The 21791-nt window shown below is 28.2% G+C and overlaps 6 protein-coding genes across 6 annotated transcripts; 4 read left to right on the plus strand and 2 right to left on the minus strand.

Annotated features, from left to right (window-relative positions):
• Nucleotides 1-2952: 2952 nt before the first annotated feature.
• Nucleotides 2953-6138, plus strand: Phum_PHUM216880 (uncharacterized protein; the record flags this gene model as incomplete). Its single annotated transcript, XM_002425664.1, has 12 exons — nucleotides 2953-2968; nucleotides 3045-3277; nucleotides 3612-3820; nucleotides 3899-3987; nucleotides 4078-4271; nucleotides 4346-4506; nucleotides 4599-4767; nucleotides 4928-5121; nucleotides 5213-5354; nucleotides 5439-5622; nucleotides 5702-5844; nucleotides 5935-6138. 12 exons carry the CDS (start codon nucleotides 2953-2955, stop codon nucleotides 6136-6138), a joined length of 1938 nt encoding a protein of 645 aa, XP_002425709.1.
• Nucleotides 6139-8318: 2180 nt separating this feature from the next.
• Nucleotides 8319-8977, plus strand: Phum_PHUM216890 (uncharacterized protein; the record flags this gene model as incomplete). Its single annotated transcript, XM_002425665.1, has 3 exons — nucleotides 8319-8322; nucleotides 8418-8665; nucleotides 8759-8977. 3 exons carry the CDS (start codon nucleotides 8319-8321, stop codon nucleotides 8975-8977), a joined length of 471 nt encoding a protein of 156 aa, XP_002425710.1.
• A 336-nt stretch (nucleotides 8978-9313) lies between these two features.
• Phum_PHUM216900 (uncharacterized protein) lies at nucleotides 9314-11612 on the plus strand (the record flags this gene model as incomplete). The annotated part of the gene is made up of 8 exons (XM_002425666.1): nucleotides 9314-9484; nucleotides 9558-9887; nucleotides 9964-10157; nucleotides 10251-10570; nucleotides 10653-10795; nucleotides 10888-11023; nucleotides 11102-11374; nucleotides 11515-11612. The coding sequence occupies 8 exons, from the start codon at nucleotides 9314-9316 to the stop codon at nucleotides 11610-11612; spliced, it is 1665 nt and encodes a 554-aa protein (XP_002425711.1).
• A 234-nt stretch (nucleotides 11613-11846) lies between these two features.
• Nucleotides 11847-14728, plus strand: Phum_PHUM216910 (uncharacterized protein; the record flags this gene model as incomplete). Its single annotated transcript, XM_002425667.1, has 9 exons — nucleotides 11847-12099; nucleotides 12184-12416; nucleotides 12508-12719; nucleotides 12797-13067; nucleotides 13132-13292; nucleotides 13377-13545; nucleotides 13619-13812; nucleotides 13881-14200; nucleotides 14514-14728. 9 exons carry the CDS (start codon nucleotides 11847-11849, stop codon nucleotides 14726-14728), a joined length of 2028 nt encoding a protein of 675 aa, XP_002425712.1.
• Nucleotides 14729-14961: 233 nt separating this feature from the next.
• On the minus strand, nucleotides 14962-15930 carry Phum_PHUM216920 (ornithine cyclodeaminase, putative; the record flags this gene model as incomplete). Its single annotated transcript, XM_002425668.1, has 1 exon — nucleotides 14962-15930. One exon carries the CDS (start codon nucleotides 15928-15930, stop codon nucleotides 14962-14964), a length of 969 nt encoding a protein of 322 aa, XP_002425713.1.
• A 1845-nt stretch (nucleotides 15931-17775) lies between these two features.
• Phum_PHUM216930 (ankyrin repeat-containing protein, putative) lies at nucleotides 17776-21112 on the minus strand (the record flags this gene model as incomplete). The annotated part of the gene is made up of 5 exons (XM_002425669.1): nucleotides 17776-19069; nucleotides 19167-20057; nucleotides 20173-20387; nucleotides 20488-20810; nucleotides 20899-21112. 5 exons carry the CDS (start codon nucleotides 21110-21112, stop codon nucleotides 17776-17778), a joined length of 2937 nt encoding a protein of 978 aa, XP_002425714.1.
• Between the last annotated feature and the right edge of the window lie 679 nt (nucleotides 21113-21791).

The following is a 21791-nucleotide window of genomic DNA, read 5'->3' on the forward strand; positions in this document are numbered from 1 at the left end:
CTTTGTATTTTTTTTTTTTTTTTTTTAATAAATATTTCATTCCGCATTTTTTTTTTCGCGAACGATTTTTTTTAAATTTTTGCGTCATTAAAAAATAATAATAATAATAATAATAATAATGATAATAATAATAATAATAATGATGAAAAATAAATGGAACAGTTATGAATAAATTTAGGCGACGGGAAAAAAAAAAAAAAAATATTTATCAAACAAACGTATTGTTTGTCGAAACGATTTTAAAGGCTCTCTCTCTCGTATAAATAACAATAACAACATTATTCGAACTTATCGATAAATTTCCCCCCACCCCTCCCCCTCCCTCCCTCCCTCCCACCGTCTTCTTTTTTTTAAATTATTTATTTTTAATTAAATTTTTTTTAATAAAATAAAAATTTAAATAAACCGCCCCCCCCAAAAAAAAAAAAACCACACCTGCACCAATTCACAATGACAATGATGATAATAATAATAATAATAATAATAATATAAATAATAATAATGATGATGTTAAAAACGACGGTTACGCGGATTTGAATTTTTTTTTTTTTTTTTAACGGAAAAATCGAAAAACAAGGAAAATTTTAACCGAAAAAAAGAAAAAAATTAATTAATAAAATAAATTTCGTGACGTCATAAATAAACACGTAAAATCGTTATGGGAATTTTATATGGCCCCCAGGGGTTTGAAAAATAACCAAAACATTTACTTGTTATTATAATTTCGTGTCTTAAAATAAAAAATATTATTATTATTATTATCAATAATCATTGTTAAAGGGAACTTGAGAGGGAAGCGGAGTGACAAGAGGAGGAGAAGGGGAAGGAGGGGAAGGGGAAAAAACAAAAAGATTTTTCCGGATGTTTGTTTGAAAAAAAAAATACATATACGACCCCCCTGCCGTCCTTCCTTCCTTCCCTCCTCCCCCCTTTCTTCTCTCTTAACATTTTTGATTTTTAACGCCTAAATAATAATAATAATAATAATAATAATAATAATAATAATAATAAAAAGAAAGAAAATTCGTAAACACGGAAATAAAGTAAAAAGTAAAAAAAAAAAAAAAATTGTTTTTAATTTTAATTGTCATTGTCAAAACAAGTAAAACTCGTACCCGAAATTATTTTAACGAAGGTCAGTATTAATAATAATAATAATAATAATAATAATAATAATAATAATAGTAATAATGATTTATAATTTGAAACTTGAAAAGTGAAAAAGGCTGGAGGTGAATGAAACATAACATATTACTCGAAAATATTTTTTGAAAAAAAATAATAAAACAACACGTCGTAAAAATTATTGTATAATAATAATAATAATAATAATAATTTGCATAACCCGTAACGACCGAATTTAATTTTTTAATCCGTATACCCTTTCCCAATACTTTATCATTCCTCGCCCCCCCCCCCAATAAATTAACCAAATTTTCGACGACAAAGGATTCGGGCCATTTTTTCCATTTTTTTTTTTTTTTATTTAGGTTACGAAATTGTGAAATTAAACCAAATTGAAATTTATCGTAGTAATAATAATAATAATAATAATAATAATAATCGATAATCGATAATCGATAATCGTTCGTTAAAAAAAAAATCGAAAAAAAAAAAAAAAGTTCTTTTTAACAATAACAATTATTCAAATGTGTAACGAACCAAGAAATAATTTTTACAATTATAACAAAATCATCATCATCATCATCATAATCCCTATCATCACCATCACCATCATCACCATCATCATCATCATCATCATCACCATCACCATCATCACCATCATCACCATCATCATCATCATCATCATCACCATCATCACCATCACCATCATCACCATCATCACCATCATCATCATCATCATCATCACCATCATCATCATCATCATCATCATCATCATCACCATCATCATCATCATCATTATTTTCCATATTATTATTTTTTTTTTTTTTTTTTTTTTTTTTTTTTAAAAAAAAGTAAATAAAGAAAGTCGACAAGAATACATTAAAACAGAGTCAAAAAAAATTTTTTTATGATTTTAATTAATTAACATATTACCTAACGGTAATTAAGGTCAAAACTTCCGATTTTTGAAAAAAGTTTTTTTTTTTTTTTTTCCGGGACTTTTGTTGTAAAAAAAATTTTTGAATAAATTTAAAATTTGAAAAAAAAAAAAAATTTAACTTGAAATTTATTTATTTAAAAAAAAAGAAACAAAAGGTGAATAAAAAAAATAAACAGGTACCCCAGGTTTGTTAAAACTCAACTCGACCGAGAACTTGTGGTAATTTTTTTTTTTTTTTAAATTAACCGGTTCGAGTTGTTGTTGCATTAACAACAACAACAACAACAAAATTACGCGAAAATAATAATAATAATAAACGATTTAAAAAAAAAAAAAACAAGAATTTTTTTTTTTTTAACTGGAATGTATCGGAAAATTTTTAATGCCTCGACAAAAAAATTTATGATTCCCCTTCCCCCCAATCAAGTTTCTTAAGGAACAAGTTTGTAACAAAAGAAAAAAAATTTTTTTTTTTTTTTGAAAAGTTGTAAACCTGTACGTAAACCACCGATGATGCATTACGAAACGTGGCAAAAAAAAAAAAAATGTGCCAAAGTTTAAAAAAAGGTACGAAAACCAATAAAGAAATTTTCCTTTACCTTCGTTTAATATACCTCCAAACTTCGATATATAAAAAAACCGACTTTTCTCACGTTTATTATAAGGGCAATGAGATCTTCTTATGATACTCTACCTCACGACGACATTTTAAAAGGGTAAAAAGAAGAAGAAGATACAAATATTCATTTTCACGTTCCTTTGGGTAAATTAACAATCGGAAAATTACCAGATGACAATTTTTCTACGTCAACCATTTTATCTAATTTTATTATTATTATTATTATTATTATTATTAATTATCCCGAGTTTTTATTACGTCAGTAAAAATGTTTTTCTTCCCGCGTTTGTTTGTTTGTCGATATCTAAAATTATACGATAACGCTAATAATAATAATAATACTTTATTGTTCTATTCCAGTGTTCGATGCGAGCAGTAAAATACCCGAAGGAATTTTATTCGGATCATCTCATAATTTGGGAAATTTCGACGAATGCGTTAACGTTGTCACCGAAATGCCCGGAAAAGGCCATGAACAAGATGAAAACGTGCTCAAAGGACAATATTGTTTGGCAAAAGTTAATTTATCGGGTTTTCACAAGAAAAGTGACGACACCGAATTACCATCTCATTCCGCTTGGGGAACCTTAAAGGTTAATATCGATTCCGTCAAAAAAAAAAAAAAAAAAAAAAATTTTCTGAATTTCTGAACTTACCCCACCGCGAAAATTTTCTTTCTTCCTTTTAACGATTGATAAAAATTATCAATTATGCGATTGAAGTGATAACTTTTCGGAAAATTTTTTTTTATATAATGTCTCTCTTTCTCTCTCTCTCTCCATTCCGATCCTGACGAATTCGAATTATTTTAAAATGTGCAGGGAGCCAACCCTGAAACAAAAAAAAAAAAATTTTAAACATAAAGTCATGTACCTGTGACGTCAGAGACTTTTTTTAATCGATACAATTTTTTTTTTTAATTGAAAGGTACCGACGACGAGAAGAGAATTTCGTAAGGATGTCGTTTATTGGACCTTCTGCGTACCTTCTGCTTGCACAAACGAAGACGTTGAATTTTTTTTCAACACTCTTGCCGAAACTTATAAAATAAGAGGTCTTTTATTAAAATTCGAAATACCACCTGATATGTGTCAGGTTAAAAAAGAATTACAATTTGACGGATATGACGTAGCTTTGTGGTAAATTTTAATTTTTTAATCTTTTTTAATATCTCTGTTAACCTGATTGGTTGTAAAAACTTTTCACTTTTTCAGTTTCGTCGTGGGAGCTTTTGTTTTAGCCATTGCTGTAGCCACGACATACGATTTAACGATTGTACAAAAATCTCCGGAAAAAATTAAAAGTGAGAAAAATCCCCTTAAATTTTATTTATTTATTTATTTATTATTATTAATTCGGTGACTAAATGGATTTTTTTTTTTTTGTTTTTCAGATTTTAAAACAAATTTACTCATTTGTTTTTCCGCATATACGAATTTCATAAAATTGTCAGCTTATGCTCCGTCCATACATAATTTGGATAGTATTTTCGGCATTAAAGCAATTACGATGGTTTTAATATTGATGGGACATGCAACAGCATTTATCATTGGGGGGCCAAGTATGAATTCGAATTTTAAAGAAGAAGTAAGTCATTTTTATACTTTTTACGTAAGTGATTCTTCCCTTCTTTACGAATACAATTTTTGTTTTTTTTTTAGGCCGTGTTAAAAGTCGAAAACGGAATTTTATTAAACAATCCTCTTTTAGTGGACACTTTTCTCATGATTGGAGCTTTTCTCCTCTGCAGATTATTACTCGCAGAATTAGAAAAGAGAAAATTCGTTAATCCATTCATCGTTTACATAGCGAGAATAATAAGGTACGTGTGTTGTCGTGATAATAAATAAATCGTTCGATATTAAAATGAATGAATGAATGAATGAACCATTTTTCCTTTTTTTTTTCTTAAAGATTGACTCCAGCTTATGCAGTTGTTATAGCCATTTATTGCACGTGGTTTTACAAATTCGATTCAGGTCCCCTGTGGGAATCTAGAGTCGGTTTAGAAAGAGAAAGATGTAGAAAATCATGGTGGGCTAATTTACTTTACGTAAATAATTACGTCAGTAACGAATATTTGGTAAGTTTTAACGTTTTATTATTTTTTTAAAATATAATCAAAATTCGAAAATAAAATTTTAATTGTTGTTTACATTTTGTATAAAAAAATCTTGTCCGTCATGACCCAATTTTTAGTTTTTAACGATAAATTTTGTTTTATTTTTTTTTTTTTTTTCCAGTGCATGTTTCAATCCTGGTATTTGGCCGTTGACACGCAATTTTTTTTTCTCGCTCCCGGTATTATTTATCCACTTTATAAATGGCCAATGATTGGAGAAATCATTTTATTTGGTACTACAACCATATCCGTTATAATTCCATTCGTTGTTACATTCGTTAATCATTTAGATCCGGTTTTAATGATGTATGCGAGGTAATTTTCTTTTTCGGCGAAAATTATTTAATGTTATTTCGTATGAATCTTCTTCCAAAAACTTTCAATTTTTTTTTTTTTTGTTCCACAGCGAAATAACTGATCTTTCTGCTAATCCAATGTATAAAACAACATACATAAAAACTCACATGAGGGGAATGTCTTACACTATCGGTTTATCATTGGGATACATAATTCACAGAATTCAAAGTTCCGGTTATAAAGTTCCAAAGGTACTTTTAAACTTTCCTCCGAATTTACGTCATGGTTTCCGTCATCTCAAACGACGAGTTATTAAACAATATAATTTTTTCCAGAAAATTCTTTGGTGCGGATGGATAATCGGTACTTTTTCCGCGATATCTTCAATGTTTTCCGTCAGCGTGTTTTATTACAGGCCCTACGATGCATTCGAATCAGCAACTTATGCTGCTTTGCATAGAGTCGGATGGTGCGTTGGCATAGCTTGGGTCATATTCGTATGCATAACAAACAACGCAGGTAAAAAAAAAAAATGAGAAAATCGAAAAACAAATTAAACGCGACGACACTATTGTTAATAATAATTTATCACTTTCAGAAAAATTAAATAAATTTTTAAGTCTGAGATTGTGGGTACCTTTCAGTAGATTAAGCTATTGCGCATATTTAGTTAACGGTCTCGTTGAACTTCACACGATTGGAACATTAAGGCACACGAGATACCTGACTAATATTGAAATGGTAAGAGTATGACACCGCAACCTGATACATTTAAGGTATTTTCACGCACTTTTCAAAACTATTAAAAATCTTCTTCTTTTTTCCGTACAGGCCAAAGAAATTTTATCACACGTTATTATCACATACGTTTTAGCACTTTTGTTTTCCATACTTTTCGAGGGTCCCATATTAGCCATCGAAAGTATTCTTCTCAAGAAAGCCAATAACACGACAATTAAAAAACCGATCGGATCCACGAGTACGACATCGGTAGAATCACAATCATCGGTCGAAACAACCACGATAAACGAATGAATTTTAAACTATTATTATTATTATTATTATTAATTTATCCAGTTCCTATTTTAATTTATTATTTGTTTTTTTTTTTTTTTTTAAACGTGTGGAAAAGCGAACGTGACGTAAACGTGCCATTTTTTTCTTGTCGTAATAAGTATACACGTTTCCCACACGTGTTGTGAATAAAAAAAAATTAAAACGTGCAAAACTTTTAAACGTTATCGTATATATAAATATTATTATTTATGATATATTAATAAATAATTAAAATGTACATTATTTACCTTATTAGTTAGTTAATTGATGTGAAATCGCATGTCGTCATCAAATTAGCTTAAATTAATGTTTCAGTACAAAAAATCTGTAAACAAAAAAAAAATAAATAAATAAATAAAATAAATAAATAAATAAAAATTATTTTTTGTCTATTTGATTACCAAAAAAAAAAAAAAGGTATTTAACGTCGAACAGGTAATTAATTAATTAATTAATTAATTAATTTTTAATAATATTTATTAAAATAAAATGTGAGCTATTATTATTATTATTATTATTCGTGCGATGAGACTTTTTCGTTCTCGAAATCGTTAAAAAAATTTGTTTTTTTTTTTTATTCGGTCCCGGCTCAAAATTATATTTAGATTTTTTTTGACTTGCTCTCAATGAATTTTTTTTTTTTTTTTTTTTTTTTATAAACGCGAAGCTTTTATTTATTTTTATTTAATTTAATTTTAATTTAATTTGCAAAATTTATTTATTTATTTATTTATTTCGTCGCGAGTCGCATCAATACAAAATCGTGAGTAAAAAAAAATTTTTTTTTTTTTTTTTTTTTTTTGCATTAATAAAAGTTTTACACGCCGTGTAAAATTTTCCATTAAAGAAATTTAATAAAAAGAGAGAGAGAGAGAGAGAGATTAATAAGTAATAAACCGAATTTATTTAAAAATAATAATAATAAATCCGCGTGATTAACTCGCACACAAACATGGTTTTTTTTTTTTTTTTTTTTTTTTATTTTATTTTTTTTTTTAATTTTAGCTTAACCGGGGATAAAATGTAATCGAATGTGAATATTTAAATAAAAAAAACCTAATAATAATAATAATAATAAGAATGAAAAATAATCGTTTGAAAAATGAATATTTCGATGGGTATGGGTCGTCATCGTCGTGGGAAAATAAAAAAAAATTCCATGTTTTATAAAAATCTGTCGTCGTTTTTTGTCATTTTTTTTTTTTTGCTAAAAATAAATGAAGTTTCCGGAAAAGGCGATTTGAAAACTAAACTACTACTTAATAATATAAGAACACATTTAACGTCAAAAGTCGAAGAAGCAATACAAGAAAAAGAATGTAAATTAAGGTCACCAATGTGTAAAACAACATTAGAAAATTTAAAGGATGTTGATGATGATGATGATGATGATGATGAAAATAGCGACGAAGTATTTTCCGCTGTGAAAATATTAAAAGAATATAATAAAGGAAACGTCAAAATAAATTTTAAACCTCCTCCAACTTATAATTTTGCACAAAAAAAAGGTGATGAATCAAATCGAATTTTTAATTTCCCATCAAAAATCAAATTAATAATAATAATAATTTTTTTTTACAGTCGAATACAAAGCGAAAGCACGGGAAAAATTTTCCGATTCTGTAAAACAACAGCCGGATACTTACGTTCCCCCCAAGGTAGATAAAAAATTAGAAAAAAAGAAAGAAAAAGAAAACGTTAAAAGTGATGACAAAACAAATACAAAAACTTCTAAATCGTTAGATGAAAAAAAAAAAAAAGAAAAATCGAGAGAAAAAATTGTTGGAAAAGAAATCGTTAAAGAGAAAAATTTTAAAGAAAATGATAAAAACGTAAAAGAAAAGGTCATGAAGAAGATGAAAAATGTAGAAAATGAACAAGTACCATCACTTACGAAAATAATTAAAAGAAAAGTAGAAGAAAAAGATGAAGAAAAGGAAAAAGAAGAAAAAGATGAAGAAAAGGGAAAAGAAGAAGAAGAAGAAGAAAAGAAAAACTATTGTTCAAAAAATGCTATCCCGAAGGAAAATTTTCCAACTTCGACTGGGAAATTTTTTTTTTTATTAAATCCGAATGAAAATTTAAACGAATCGGATTTATGTAAAAAGCATAAAAATGTTTACTTTAAACAATTGAAAAAAAATAAAATTTGGGCACTCATGAGTAAGAATATAATTTATAAATTTTCTCACCCTTTTTTTTCACGTGGCATTCACACGTGGCGTCATCATCGTACCAAATATATATTCAATTTTCAGTGTTGGATGCATCAGCCAAATTACCATCGGGTATCCTCCAGGGAAACCTGAATCAATTTGGTGATTTCGATGAATGCCTCTCGATCAATGCCGTGTTTAAAAAACCATACGGTGACGAACCTTCAGGTATACGTGGAAAATACTGTCTTGCAAACATAGACGTATCGACAAACCTGAAAAATAGCACTCTTGATAAAACTCTGGATAGAGCTAAAAGTTTTTCATTTGTCAAAAGCACAATTTACGATGTAAGAAATAAAAACATTTTTATTATTAATTCCAGTGGATTCCAGTGATTCACATGGAATATTGACTTATTGATATCACGCAATCTTTTCCAGCCTGGACACTTTATTCCAAAATTTTCATCAATTAATTGGGGTTTATGTGTTCCGGACACGTGTCAAGCAGACGACGTTAAAAAAATGATTGATTCACAACTTAGAGAAATTAACGTAACGACAAATTTGATTATTGAAATAAACGTTGACGATGATAATTGCATTGTAAAAAGCGACGTCGGATTTAAGTTTAACTTATCATTGATTATGGTTTTGTAAGAAATCCAAACTTTCAATTTTTTTTTAAATATTTTTTTTCTAATTTAATTTGTCGCACTTTTTTTTTTTTTTTTTATAGAATATTTTACACGATAATTCTATCAACGACCGCTTATGCTACCTATTTAGACGTTGGAATTAATAAAAAAGAAAAAAATTCTTTAGAATTCGATGAAAAAAAGGATTCGAAGGAGGAAAACGATGAAGAAATTTTTCCAATTGAATTTTCTTCCCATTTATCCAGAAAAGGTTTAACAATCGTTTTCATCCACGAAAATTTATTTATTTTTATTAAATTTAAATTATTTTTCAGAAGGAGTGTTCAATGACGTCATAATGGCATTTTCCCTTAAAAGAAATTTAAGAAAACTTTTCGAAAATGAAAATGAAGGAAGCATACATTGCATAAATGGAATAAAAGCAATTTTTTCAATTATGTTGTATTTTGCACATAAAACTATACCACTCGGATGGACGCCTTTTAACAACAGAATATTTTTTACATTAGTATGCTTATTATACCTGAAAACAATCATTTAAAATAATCGTTCGTTTAAAATCTTATTAAAAAAAATTTCAGGTTTCAAATAATGTCGGATCTGTTATATTAAGAGCATCTCTCATATACACCGATAGTTTTTTACTCATGAGTGGACTTCTCACATCTTATAATTTAACAAAAGAAATAATGTCGAAAGGAAAAATATCATGGACGAAAAAATTATTGAGTAGATTAATACGCCTTACACCGGCACTGCTAGCGGTTTTGCTCTTTTACGGATACGTTTGGGATAATTTAGGTTCCGGACCTATGTGGAATTCTCTCGTTAAGAAAAATGCCGATATTTGTAAAGATTTCATGTGGAGGAATTTACTTTACGTACAAAATTTTTTCCCTTTTGAAAAAATGGTAAAACCTGTTTTTGTTTTCATCCCCCTTTCCACCCCCCCCCCCCAAATGCTCTAAAAATAATTTTGTTTTTCAGTGTGCTCCACAAACTCATCAACTTGCTTTAGATATGCAATTGTCAATACTAGCGCCATTTTTTGTTACTTTGTTATTTAAATATGATAAATTAGGTTTTGGTATATTGCAAGCATTATTTCTAGTGTCTTCGATAGTTAGATATTATGTTGCTTATTATAACGACCTTTCGGTTGTTATTTATCATGGGATGCCGTGAGTTTTCCATTTTTTTTTTTTTTTTTCCTTTTATTGCAACTCATTTAACCTTTTTAATTAATTATACTTTTTTTCCCCCCATTCGTTTAGAGTATCTCAGTTGTATAATACTGCAAATAAACTCTACACACAAAGTTTATGCAGGGCATCACCATATCTGTTAGGTGTTATTGTTGGACATTACTTACAAAAATATAAAAATGATATTGTCATACCTAGAGCTGTTGGAGGTATTGGCTGGATAACTGCTTTATCCCTCGGCTTTTATAGTATTATGTCTACATCACAAATGACATCCAAAGAATATGATTATAATGTGACTGAAGCAGCACAGTATGCAGCATTATCACCGGTGACTTGGTCATTTTCTCTGGCTTGGGTGATTGTAGCTTGTCACGTTGGATTTGGTGGTATGATTTCACACCTACAAAAAAAAAAATACTAAATTTTAGTTTATTATACTAAATTTCATCTTTTCTGTTTTATCATTAGGAAAACTAAATGAATTTTTAAGCAGTAAAAATCTTTTAGTGTTTAGTAGAATATCATATTCTTTATATCTGACACAATTTTTAGTATTTTTTTATTTAGTTGGTGTAAAAAGAATACCTGAAACATTTAGATTGATTGATTGTGTAAGTATTATTATTATTATTATTACTACTACAATCACTGAATAATTTGAAATGCAAGTGAAAACAACTAATGAATTAATTTCAATTTGCAGTTTGACATAAAGGAATTTTTTGTAATTATATTCATCTCAGTATTGGTTACTTTAGTTTTTGATATTCCCATGATAGACATTAAAAAACTAATAGTTGATGATGAAAAAAATTCAAAGCCTAAAATAAATTTACAAGGTTTGTAATGAGGTTTATTAAATGAGATTTTGGGAAACTCTTTTACAGCAACACAAAAGAAATACTTTTAAATTTTAGAACCGCTTGAAGACCAAAAGGAAATAGAATTTGAACCAACACAAGATTCCAAAACCGAAGGCGATCCTCTAAATGATTACATAGAAGTATCGAATGCAAACGAAACAGATTTTGAAAAACTTGAATTGGAAAAAAATAATTTTGACTATGATTATGATCCAGAAGACCCCGATGAAGAAGACGCCCCTGAAAATGTCTTTGTAAATGATAATGATGAAGATATCATTGAAATAACAGTACCACTTTTTAATCAAACTGTTAGAAGGTCCAGTGGTATGCAAATATATGATATTTCAAATGATGATAATGATAATGATTGGTTAAAAATTGATGAGGATGATAATTAAAATATAATTATTACTCATATTATTAAGTTTTTTGTTTTTTTTTTTCATTTACAAAAACATTCACAGTAAATAACATTCATGTGGTTAAAAATTTCATGTTCAACATAAAAATAACATGTTCCTTGAATTGCCAACAATATTTGTTACCAAGGCCTCAAAACTGAAAACAATTGTTTCTTATGCATAATTAACAATATCCTTTAAAATTTTGATTTTAATAAAGTTAAAAAAAAAATCACTTGTTGTTAAATTGTCTGAACTTATTGCATCACATATTAATTAACATTGTCACTAACATATTTCCCTAATGTGGTGGAAATCAGAATCACTTGTCATGAACTTTCATATATAAGCTAATTTCAAAGCTAGCCTATGCTTAGTTAATAAGTGTTTAAATAATGGAAAAGATAGTTTTACCTGTGATTATTGTTTTACAATTATATTTACCTGTTTATGGAATTCATTTGCAAAATGTCAGTCATGTATCACATTGTGAGGTTTTACAAAATCAAAAACCAGTATCTGATTACCTAAAGGATTATCTATCATATTCATTTCGAGCATCACCCATTTTAAATAATTCAAAATGTGAACAAGATATAAATTTAATATTGAGAGAGTTTAAAAAATACAATTTATGGGCCATGAAAAGTAAGTGATTCTCAATTGTTAACCTCAAATATTTGTAATAAATGTTTTTTTCAAAAGTGATGATGATGTAATTTTTTTCATTAGTGATAGATGCATCTGCAAAATTACCTTCTGGTATACTAAGTGGAAATTTAAATCAATATGGAGATTTTGATGAGTGTATGTCTGTTAATGGTGAACATCATCAAATAAATAGTAAATATTGTCTGGCTACAATTGACATAAAACCATCAAATGATGATCAAACAACAGATAATATCCGAATCATAGATGATTACATTCATTCTCACAGATTATTGACAAACGAGCTTTTCGACGTGAGACATTTTTATATGTAACCCTTGATTTGAATTAACAAAAACGTTATTAAAAAAAATTAATTAATTAATAAATATATATATTAAATAGCAAGGTCATCGCGTACCTAAAATGGAGACTTTCAATTGGGGCCTTTGTATTCCATCTTCGTGTAGTAATAAAGACGTTGAAAATATAGCTGAAAATATCTTGAAAAGAATATCTTACACTGAACCGTTTCGATTTAACGTGACCGTTAACGATGACGTTTGTTACGTGGCAGAAGAAAAAAAAGAAATGGCGGTGGCAAGTTTGATTGTTAAGTGAGTTTTTTTTTAAATGTTGAGTTTTATGTATTTTTTTTTTTTTTTTAAGATTATTAACAATTATTAAATTTTAGAGTATTATTTACTTCACTACTTGTTTTAACATTGTTGGAGTTTATCATCGATGTAGAAAAAGTTAAATTAGGGAATTCAAACGTAAATAAAATAATAAAATGTTTTTCGATAAAGAAAAATTGGGAAATATTAACGAATACAAAACCGGTTAACGATGATTTACAATGTTTACACGGTGCTAGATTTTTAAATGCTGTCGGCCTCCTTCTTTCACACAAACAAATGGCTATGTTATTTATACCTACATTTAATAGAACAACCTTGGGCAAAGTAAGTGTAAAACAATGTAAGTTTGTAAAACAACAAAAACACATTTCATTGATTTAATTTTCAGTCATTTTCAAAATTATGGACGATGCTTGGAAGATCAGCAATATTATACACAGATTCTTTTATTATGATCAGTGGAATATTAGTTTCTTATTCATTTATTAAAGATTTGGATAAAACTAAAAAATTAAACTTTAAAGAAAAATTAATCAATAGAATAGTCAGGTAGGTGACAAACTAATTTTTCATTTGAATTTTTTATAATTTATTTTATTAACCATTTAAACTAATTTTTTTTTTTTTTTTAAGATTTTTACCTAATTTAGTTGGAATAATATTATTTTGTACATTTATAATGGAAGATATGAGTACAGGACCTATGTGGGGTTTAGTAGTGAGCAAATATTCAAATTTATGTAAAAAATACATGTGGAGAAATTTTTTATTTGTTCATAATTATTTTGGATTTGAAAATATGGTATAGAAAAAATTTTCATTTTTGTTTTTAATATTAGTTCAAACATTTTTTTTTAAAACAAAAAAATTTTCAGTGTTTAACACATACTCATCAATTAGGGATTGATATGCAACTTTTTATCATTTCGCCAGTTTTTATTTACTTGTTGTGGAAATGGCCAAAATTAGGTACATCAATTTTATTGCTTAGTTCGGCACTGTCAACATGGCTACGTTATGTTGTTACAAAAAGGGAAAACATATCCACGTTGATATATTATGGAATATCGTGAGTAAAAACTTACACGTGGTAAAAATATCAATTTCCATATAATTCGATGGATAATTTAATTCCAGAGTGGAAAAGTTGTGGAAAACAGCTAATCTATCCTACATACTTCCAACTCATAGACTAACCGTTTATTTATTGGGCATCCTCATGGGATATTATTTAAGAAGAAAGGGTAGAAATTTAAAATTTAATCGTTTACAATCGATAATCGGTTGGTTTCTGGGAACTTCAGCAGGAGTTATAGCCATGTTTGGATTTTACAAAGCCGCTTATAAGGAGTATACATATAATCCTATCGATTCGGCCATTTACAATGCATTTGCTCCCATTTTATGGTCTGGCTTTTTGGGCTGGGGAATATTAGCCTGTTTAAATGATTCTGGCGGTAAAAATAATTGAAAATAATCAAATCACTTCAATGTAAAAAAATGAAAATTTTAAACTTTTTATGTCCTTTCTTTCTTTCAGGTTTTTTTAATAAATTTTTAAGTTGGAAATATTTTAAAATTTTTACAAAAATATCTTATGCGTTTTATCTAACACAATTTCCGGTATTTTTTTACAATGTCGGAACGCAACGTACTGTACAATTTTTTAAAGGATTTCATTCATTGGTGCGTTTACAAAAAAAAAATTTCAATTTTAATTTTAAATTTTATCTTAAACTTAAAATTTTTGATTTTAGTTTGAAATCAAAGAGCTGACCGTTATATTATTAACATCGTTCGCATTAACACTTTTAATTGACATTCCATTTCAAAATATTAGAAAAACTTTAGTAAATTCTAGAAAAACCGTTGAGAAAAAAGTTATTATGAAAAAGAAAAACGACGCTGATGATTTTGAAGATGATTATTCGAAAGATCATCATAAAACAAGAAGAAGAAAAATAGTACAAACTCACGGAATGTAATTATTGTTAATTAATAGGAAATTAATTAATGTAAATAAATTGATAAATTAAAAACTCTTATCAAAATATATTATGAAAAACTAATTAAATAAGAGAAAATTTTGTATAGTACTGATAAATAATGATAATTCTTTAAAATACTTATGAAAGTAATCTAATTAATAGAAAATGATTAAAAAGTAAATAAAAATTATTATTATTATTATTATTATTATTTGAATTAATTAAACTAATTAATTATTTTTTGAATATTTTTCCAATATTAAACGTGCTGTAACGCCATCTTCCAAACCCATTCCTAATGAATGAAATATGATGACGTCATTTTTAACAATTTCCTTTTTTCCAATTATTATTTCTCCGATTTCACCTAACACGGGATAACCTTCTTCAATCAATCCTTTTAATTCTACCCTGGCATTTTCCATAGAATCCGTATAAATTGAACTTTTTTCATATATACTATCATCTAATTCGCAGTGATGTTTGATACCTGCACCAATGGCGTTAATAATAACATTTTTTTTTATTTGATTTAATTTGAGTAAAGGATTTGATGAATATGTCGCCGTAACAATAACATCAGCATCTCTCACGCAATCATCGATATTATCAAATACTTCAATGTCAATATCATATTGATTTTTAAGATCTTCGGCCAATTTTAAGGCTTTACTATGCGTTCTGTTCCATAAATTAACTTTTTTAAAATTGAAAAAATGTTTAAATGCAATTATGTGAATTCTACCTTGTGCACCTGCTCCTATAACAGCTAAAGTCTCATTTTTACCAGCCTCAGGTTTTAAATAATGAGTGGCAACCGCAGAAGCAGCAGCCGTTCTCCATTCTGTGATTGTTGTACCTTCCAAAACTGCTTTTAACTTACCAGTATGAGTATCGAAAACGAAAACGTTCGCCATTATGCTGGGTAAATTATATTTTGATGGATTGTCGACAAACGATGTGACGATTTTACATGACAATACTTTGTTTCGTTCACTTAAACCGGGCATCATCAACATGACGGCATTTTTATGAGGGATTTTCATAAAACTTCTTGCTGGTTGTACGATTAAATTATCCGTAGAATTGGATTTAAGAGAAACATCCATCATGACTCCCTTTATGGCATCAAACAATGGATTCCATTCAATCAATGATTTGACGTCATCTTCGGTTACAAGTACAGGACGTTTCTGCATTTCCGTTGAAATAAGTATCTAAAAGTAAAAATATTTAATTGAAAAATATGTATGAGCACTAAACTACCATAATTTTGCAATAAAGTGACCTTACAATGTTTAAAGCAAAAAATATTACACTTTGAATTCCAGTTTTAGCCATTTTAGGTAAACCGTTTAACTCGAGATTAACGTTAACAAAAATGGCGAAAAATTATTGAGTACAATTAAATATTAAATATTTTGATTTGATTTTTTAAATAACACAGAAATTTATATATAAATATATATTTATAAATATTAATTTGATTATTTGTTGCTTCACTTAATAAAAAAAAACTAAAACTTTTTCCCGCTTTGAGAAAATAAAATTTATTCGGAAATTTTATTTTTTAATATTTAAAACTTTATATTAATTATATAAATAAATAAAAATACTTATTTATATAATATTCTTTTTAAAACTTTTTACTAAAAGGTCAATTACAAAAATTACACAATCGTATATATATATGAAGTCAACTTTTTATAATTGATATTTTTTTTTGAAATTTCTTTGTTTAATTTTTTTTTTTTAAAGTTGGCAAACACTAAAAAGCGGTTTAAAAGAAAAAAATTTGACAAGAGAGACATCTATATTTGCAAAAAAAAAACTTAATTTTATTACATAATTTATCATCATAAAATCAGTGTTTATTTAATTCCATTAAAAAAAAAAAAAAACCTGAATTGGCAAAACGAAACATATTATTATTATTATCGTTCTCATCATTAGATAAATGTTATTATACTTACATTATATTTATTAATTAAAATCCAAAATTTTATGGTCTTTTAAATTTTTTTTTTAGAAAATAATTAACATTTAAATTGAAATTAAATATATAACAATTAAAAATATTTTAAAAAATACTATTTCTCTAATGGCAAGGACATATTAATCACGTGATTAGTTACGAAAAAACGTTTTTTTTTTTTTTTTTTTTGAAAAAACATCGTCGCGAGTATGGATAAACATAAGCGCCGCCATATTGAAATAAACGACAAATTTTTCCAATGAAGATAAAACCTGTTTAGTTATTTTTTTACTCGATAGATGTCACTTTTGTTTTTATTTATATTTTTTTTGAAATTTTAACGTTAATGATTACGTAATAATAAAAAGTTTTTTAAATAATTATTTTCATTATTATTATTTATAATTAAACAAAAAAAAAAAAAAAAAAAGGGTACAATAACGTGAAAAACATTCATTAAAAAGCTCATAATTTAATCGTAGGGGAAATCAACTATAAAACATTACCTATTGCAAACAATTAAAAATGATTTATACAATTGAAGTTAATTTTCCCACCCCCCCCACTCCTTCCCTCCCAAAAATTTTAAAATAAATTCTTTTTAAAAACATTATTTTATAATATAAATTTAATAAAATAATATTAATCGAATTTAAATTTATTTTATTCCTAATGTCAAAAAAGGCCACAAATTGTAATTTTCTTTTTAATATAAAAAAAAATAATTTTTTTACAAAACGACCGTTACAAATAAATTAAATTAATTAATTAATTTCTATATAAAAATCAATAACATTATTTAAAATTTGTTCTTGGCTCAAAATAAAATAAAATATAAAATAAAATAAAACAATGTTCATACAATATTTAAAAAAAAAGAAGCTAATTGCACAATAATTAAACTATTGTTTTGTTGCTAAATAAGCACTTGTTACATTATTTATTTTTTTATTTATATTATAAACAATTAAATTATTATAATTGTAACTACGTTAATGCTATTAAAACAAATAAAAAAAAAACTTTTGATAATTCATTTGTTGACCTTTTACATTTTAAATAAACAATTTTATTTATCATCATTATTAGCATTGTTCAAACTCAATATGGCTAAAATTTGTATTAATAATTTTTCATTTTGTTTCGTCGATTGTTCCAGTGATTCCATTTTTTTTTCCATTTCGAATATTCTTTCCGTGCAATTATTTATTTCATTTCTTAGCGTATCCATTTCCGCAACGGGATTCCCCTTACTGCTGACTCGTTCCGACAATATCCTTTCTGCTGTTTTAGCCGTTGATGGATCCAGGTAGTAATTTGTGAGTCTATTGTAACATATCGTATCCTCTTCCTTAATTGATTTAGGATCTTCGAAATAAATTTTATACCTTTGATTGGGCAATACGTAAATAATTCCATCTTTTAATAATTTCGGAAAGAAAACGATTCTTTTGGCCAAATAATCGAAACAGTTCAAATTGAAATTATTATTTTTTTTTTTTTTCGAACAACATTTGAAAAGGTTCAAACAGGGAATGGGATCGGATTCGACGAGAAGCATGTTTTCGATGTAGGAAATGAGTTTGACCAAAGCGATGCACCTGCACAAATACGCATCGTTACGAATCGTTTGTGTGTCTGTCACGGCAAGACCGTTCAAAAGATTTAACAAAACTATTGCGATGAGAAAAATAAATGCTATGAATATTAAATGACTCGTTCCGATGAACGTGACGAACGGTATGTCCGAAGCATCGAATTCTCCGGTAAGCATGACAATACTTTTAAATATCGACAAACCGGGATTTACGAACGGATTATTTTCCTCGCAATCCGCACCGCAATCCCGGAAAAGTGTGTAAAAGGTTAGGGCGAAAGCAACAATGAGAATAACGTACCAAGCTAAAAATTTCATAAAATTAATTGATACGGTTTTAAACATTTCTATGTGTAACGATTGTAAGGGATGTTTCCCGGCTAACAAAACCAATTCGAACCAAGAGAGTAGAATAGCAAGAGCTGAAAATTGTGGACACCATAAACCCAATCGCGTCGATTTGGGAAATTCCCGACTGCAGTCCTTGACTAAAACAAATGCCAAAACAATCAAGAGTAAAATTTCCAACCAATTTTCCGGATCCAAAACGTATTTTTTCGGATGTATCACAATTTGAAACAATTCGCGAAGCGTTAACGCGATTAAAAATATAATTAAACAAACCCGGAGAAAATCCACTCCCGGGGATTCGTTGAAAATGTCTTTTCCTTCGTTCGAACCGTTTCCTCCCCCCCCAAGGAAATCTTCCGGATTAATTGCAACCGTCGTGAGTATTAATACATTTTCCGATGTGTGTTCCACACACCTGAATATTTATCGTGTGCGATTTTCATCGTCGAACCGTTTAAATTGAAGTCTTTTCCTTGCGCGTCGTTCGATGCCGCCAAATTTATGTGCTGTACCCAAACAATATGTATACGGTTAATAAAAAGCAAAACAAAACGTAAAATATGAGATTTACGTAGTAAAATATTCGAACTCTTTGCCATTTCAACAATATGAAACTTGTTAAAACGGGATGAACTAGTAATTTTCGAAGATGCGAATCCTTACTCATGTACAAAAGAGGCTGGGATTCAGGTATCGACTCTTGTAGTAAATTAACCGTTTCGTTATCGTCCGTCAAAGGTATTTTAATATCTTCCAATTCGGAATGAACGAGACAATTTTTAGGCACGAGAAAATTGTAATTAAATTTTATGACGTAATTGTTTCCCCTATCCAATACGTCGGTTGCCGTAATGCAAGAATCTAAATAATTGCCCAGAGTCGATGATGACATGTCTGCCAACGGTGGTTTTTTAAATTTATTCAAAGTTCCGATGTAAGCTCCGTTTTTCAACAATTCTTCCACGCATGCCGGACCCCCGTATTTCACAGCGTAGTGCAACGGGGAATTCCCCTTTAAATCCTGCGCGTTTATATCTAAATTACTTTTGTTCAATCTTCTCAGTAGAATTTGCAGACAATCTAAATGATCCGGAGAATTATCCGTGTATTTAACGACGATGTGTAATGGATTTTCACCATCTTCATTACACGACAAATCAGGTTTAGCACTTAAAAGCAAACGCAATGTCTCAGAATCTCCTTTACGACATGCTATCAAAACAGGACGAGTGGAATTATTGGGTGCGTAATTAACGTCAACGTCGTATTCCAAAAGGGTTTTAACGGCTTTTGAAAATTTTTTTTCGCAACAATATTGTAAAAATGTTTGTTTCCCATCTGTATATTTCAATAAATTTTTTTGAGCTTTATCCTTCATTTCTTCATTGAACGTTTCGCAGAACCTTAAACGAGAACACAAAATAATAAAAGGATTCTTGACGCTGCGTCAATGGTTAGCACGGATTCGCCATTAAAATTTTTTTCAAAAAAAATTTATTGCGAGGAATGCTAACTAACCTGTCTTCGTGATTGTCATGCAATAAAGAAAACAATTTATCTCCATCCATTTTAATGTCGTAAATATCCCGAGGAGATGGAAGATCTTTTTCCAAGTGTGGAAATTTATGCATGATTTCTTGCCTGGCCGTTCTCCTCGCTGAGCCAACTTTTATAGAATCAATATCTAAATGAGATCCTTTTTCCAAAAGCATTTTAACAGCTTCACCTGATCCCTATTGTTACCAAAAAAAAAAAAAAAATTCATTTTAATATTGAGTTAATAAACAAGAGTTATGAAAAAATTTCATAAATTAAAATTGGTGGATTTCGTACCTGCATTGCCGCCAAATGAATGGCCGTTAAACCTTTTCTATTAGTCATGTTCACCTTTAAACTGTCAAGTTCTAATAGATAGGCTAAACATTTTTTAAATTTTTGTTCTCCGGGTGGCCATTTTTGTTTTACAACGTAATGTAATATTGTTGAACCGCTGCTGTCTCTTATGTTAATATCCGCTCCTCTGGATACGAGCAATTTAAGGAGTTCGAGCTGACCCGTTTCTGCAGCGAAATGAACGGGAGCTTTCGATCTGACAGGATTGATGAGATTAACATCAGCACCGGCTTTGATAATGGCTTCCGCAAATTCAACATTACCTAAAAGGATTACCACACACAGTTATTATTATTAATTTTTAACACTTGAAAAACAATAAATTTGACGACAGATTTTTAATTCATTTACCATTTTCGACGGCGCTGTCGAGAAGGCGCATGTAATTATCATTTTCGTATAGGAAATTCGGATCGCATTCGTTTGATGATAAAACGCTGAGAAAATTCGTTATGTCTTTTTTTCTCCAGGCATTGAGTAAATCATTTTGTACGTGAGCAGGATTCGTCGAACAAAAATCTTTGGAAGTCATTTCAAAACACTCGACGGGTAACTTGCCAGACATTCTGAATTTTCACACCCGTGAAAATTAAATAAGAAATTAATTAGAAATCAAACGCCATTAATACACACTTAAAAAAAAAATTATTTTTTGAAACGGAACGTAATAAGACGGAAAATAATAATAATAATTTATATATAAAGAATGGAAAAAGAGGTTAGTTTCATTGAATAATTTAAAAAACAAGTGATTCGAAAATCCGGGACATAAGAAAACTTTTAAATCATTATTTGCATGCATGATAAAATTTTACGATCGGTGATGATGATGATGATGATGATGATGATGATGATAATGATGAGTGCAAATTTTTTTTTTTTTTTTTAAACGCAATTTGTTTTTATTACGAAAACAACAAACCGTTTGCACGACAATAAACATCCCTTCATTCATAAACAAATAATAATAATAATAATTTTTTTTGTTAAAGATTTTTATTGTATAGAAACTGGGCGTGTAATTAACACATAAACGTTAAAAATAATACACGAGCCCATTCAATTATTAAATGATGATGATGATAATAATAACAAAAAAAAATACAAATTTAAACGATTGATTTCCTGTTTTAAAAACCACTTACAAAATAATATGATTAATATTTTTTTAGAATGAATCAAATTTTTTCATTTGAAAAAAAAAAACGAAACGAAACGAAATAATTAAATAAGTTTTTTTTTTT

The sequence above is a fragment of the Pediculus humanus genome, genomic scaffold (genome assembly GCF_000006295.1).
Source record: "Pediculus humanus corporis 1103172107562 genomic scaffold, whole genome shotgun sequence".
Lineage (NCBI taxonomy): Eukaryota > Metazoa > Arthropoda > Insecta > Psocodea > Pediculidae > Pediculus > Pediculus humanus.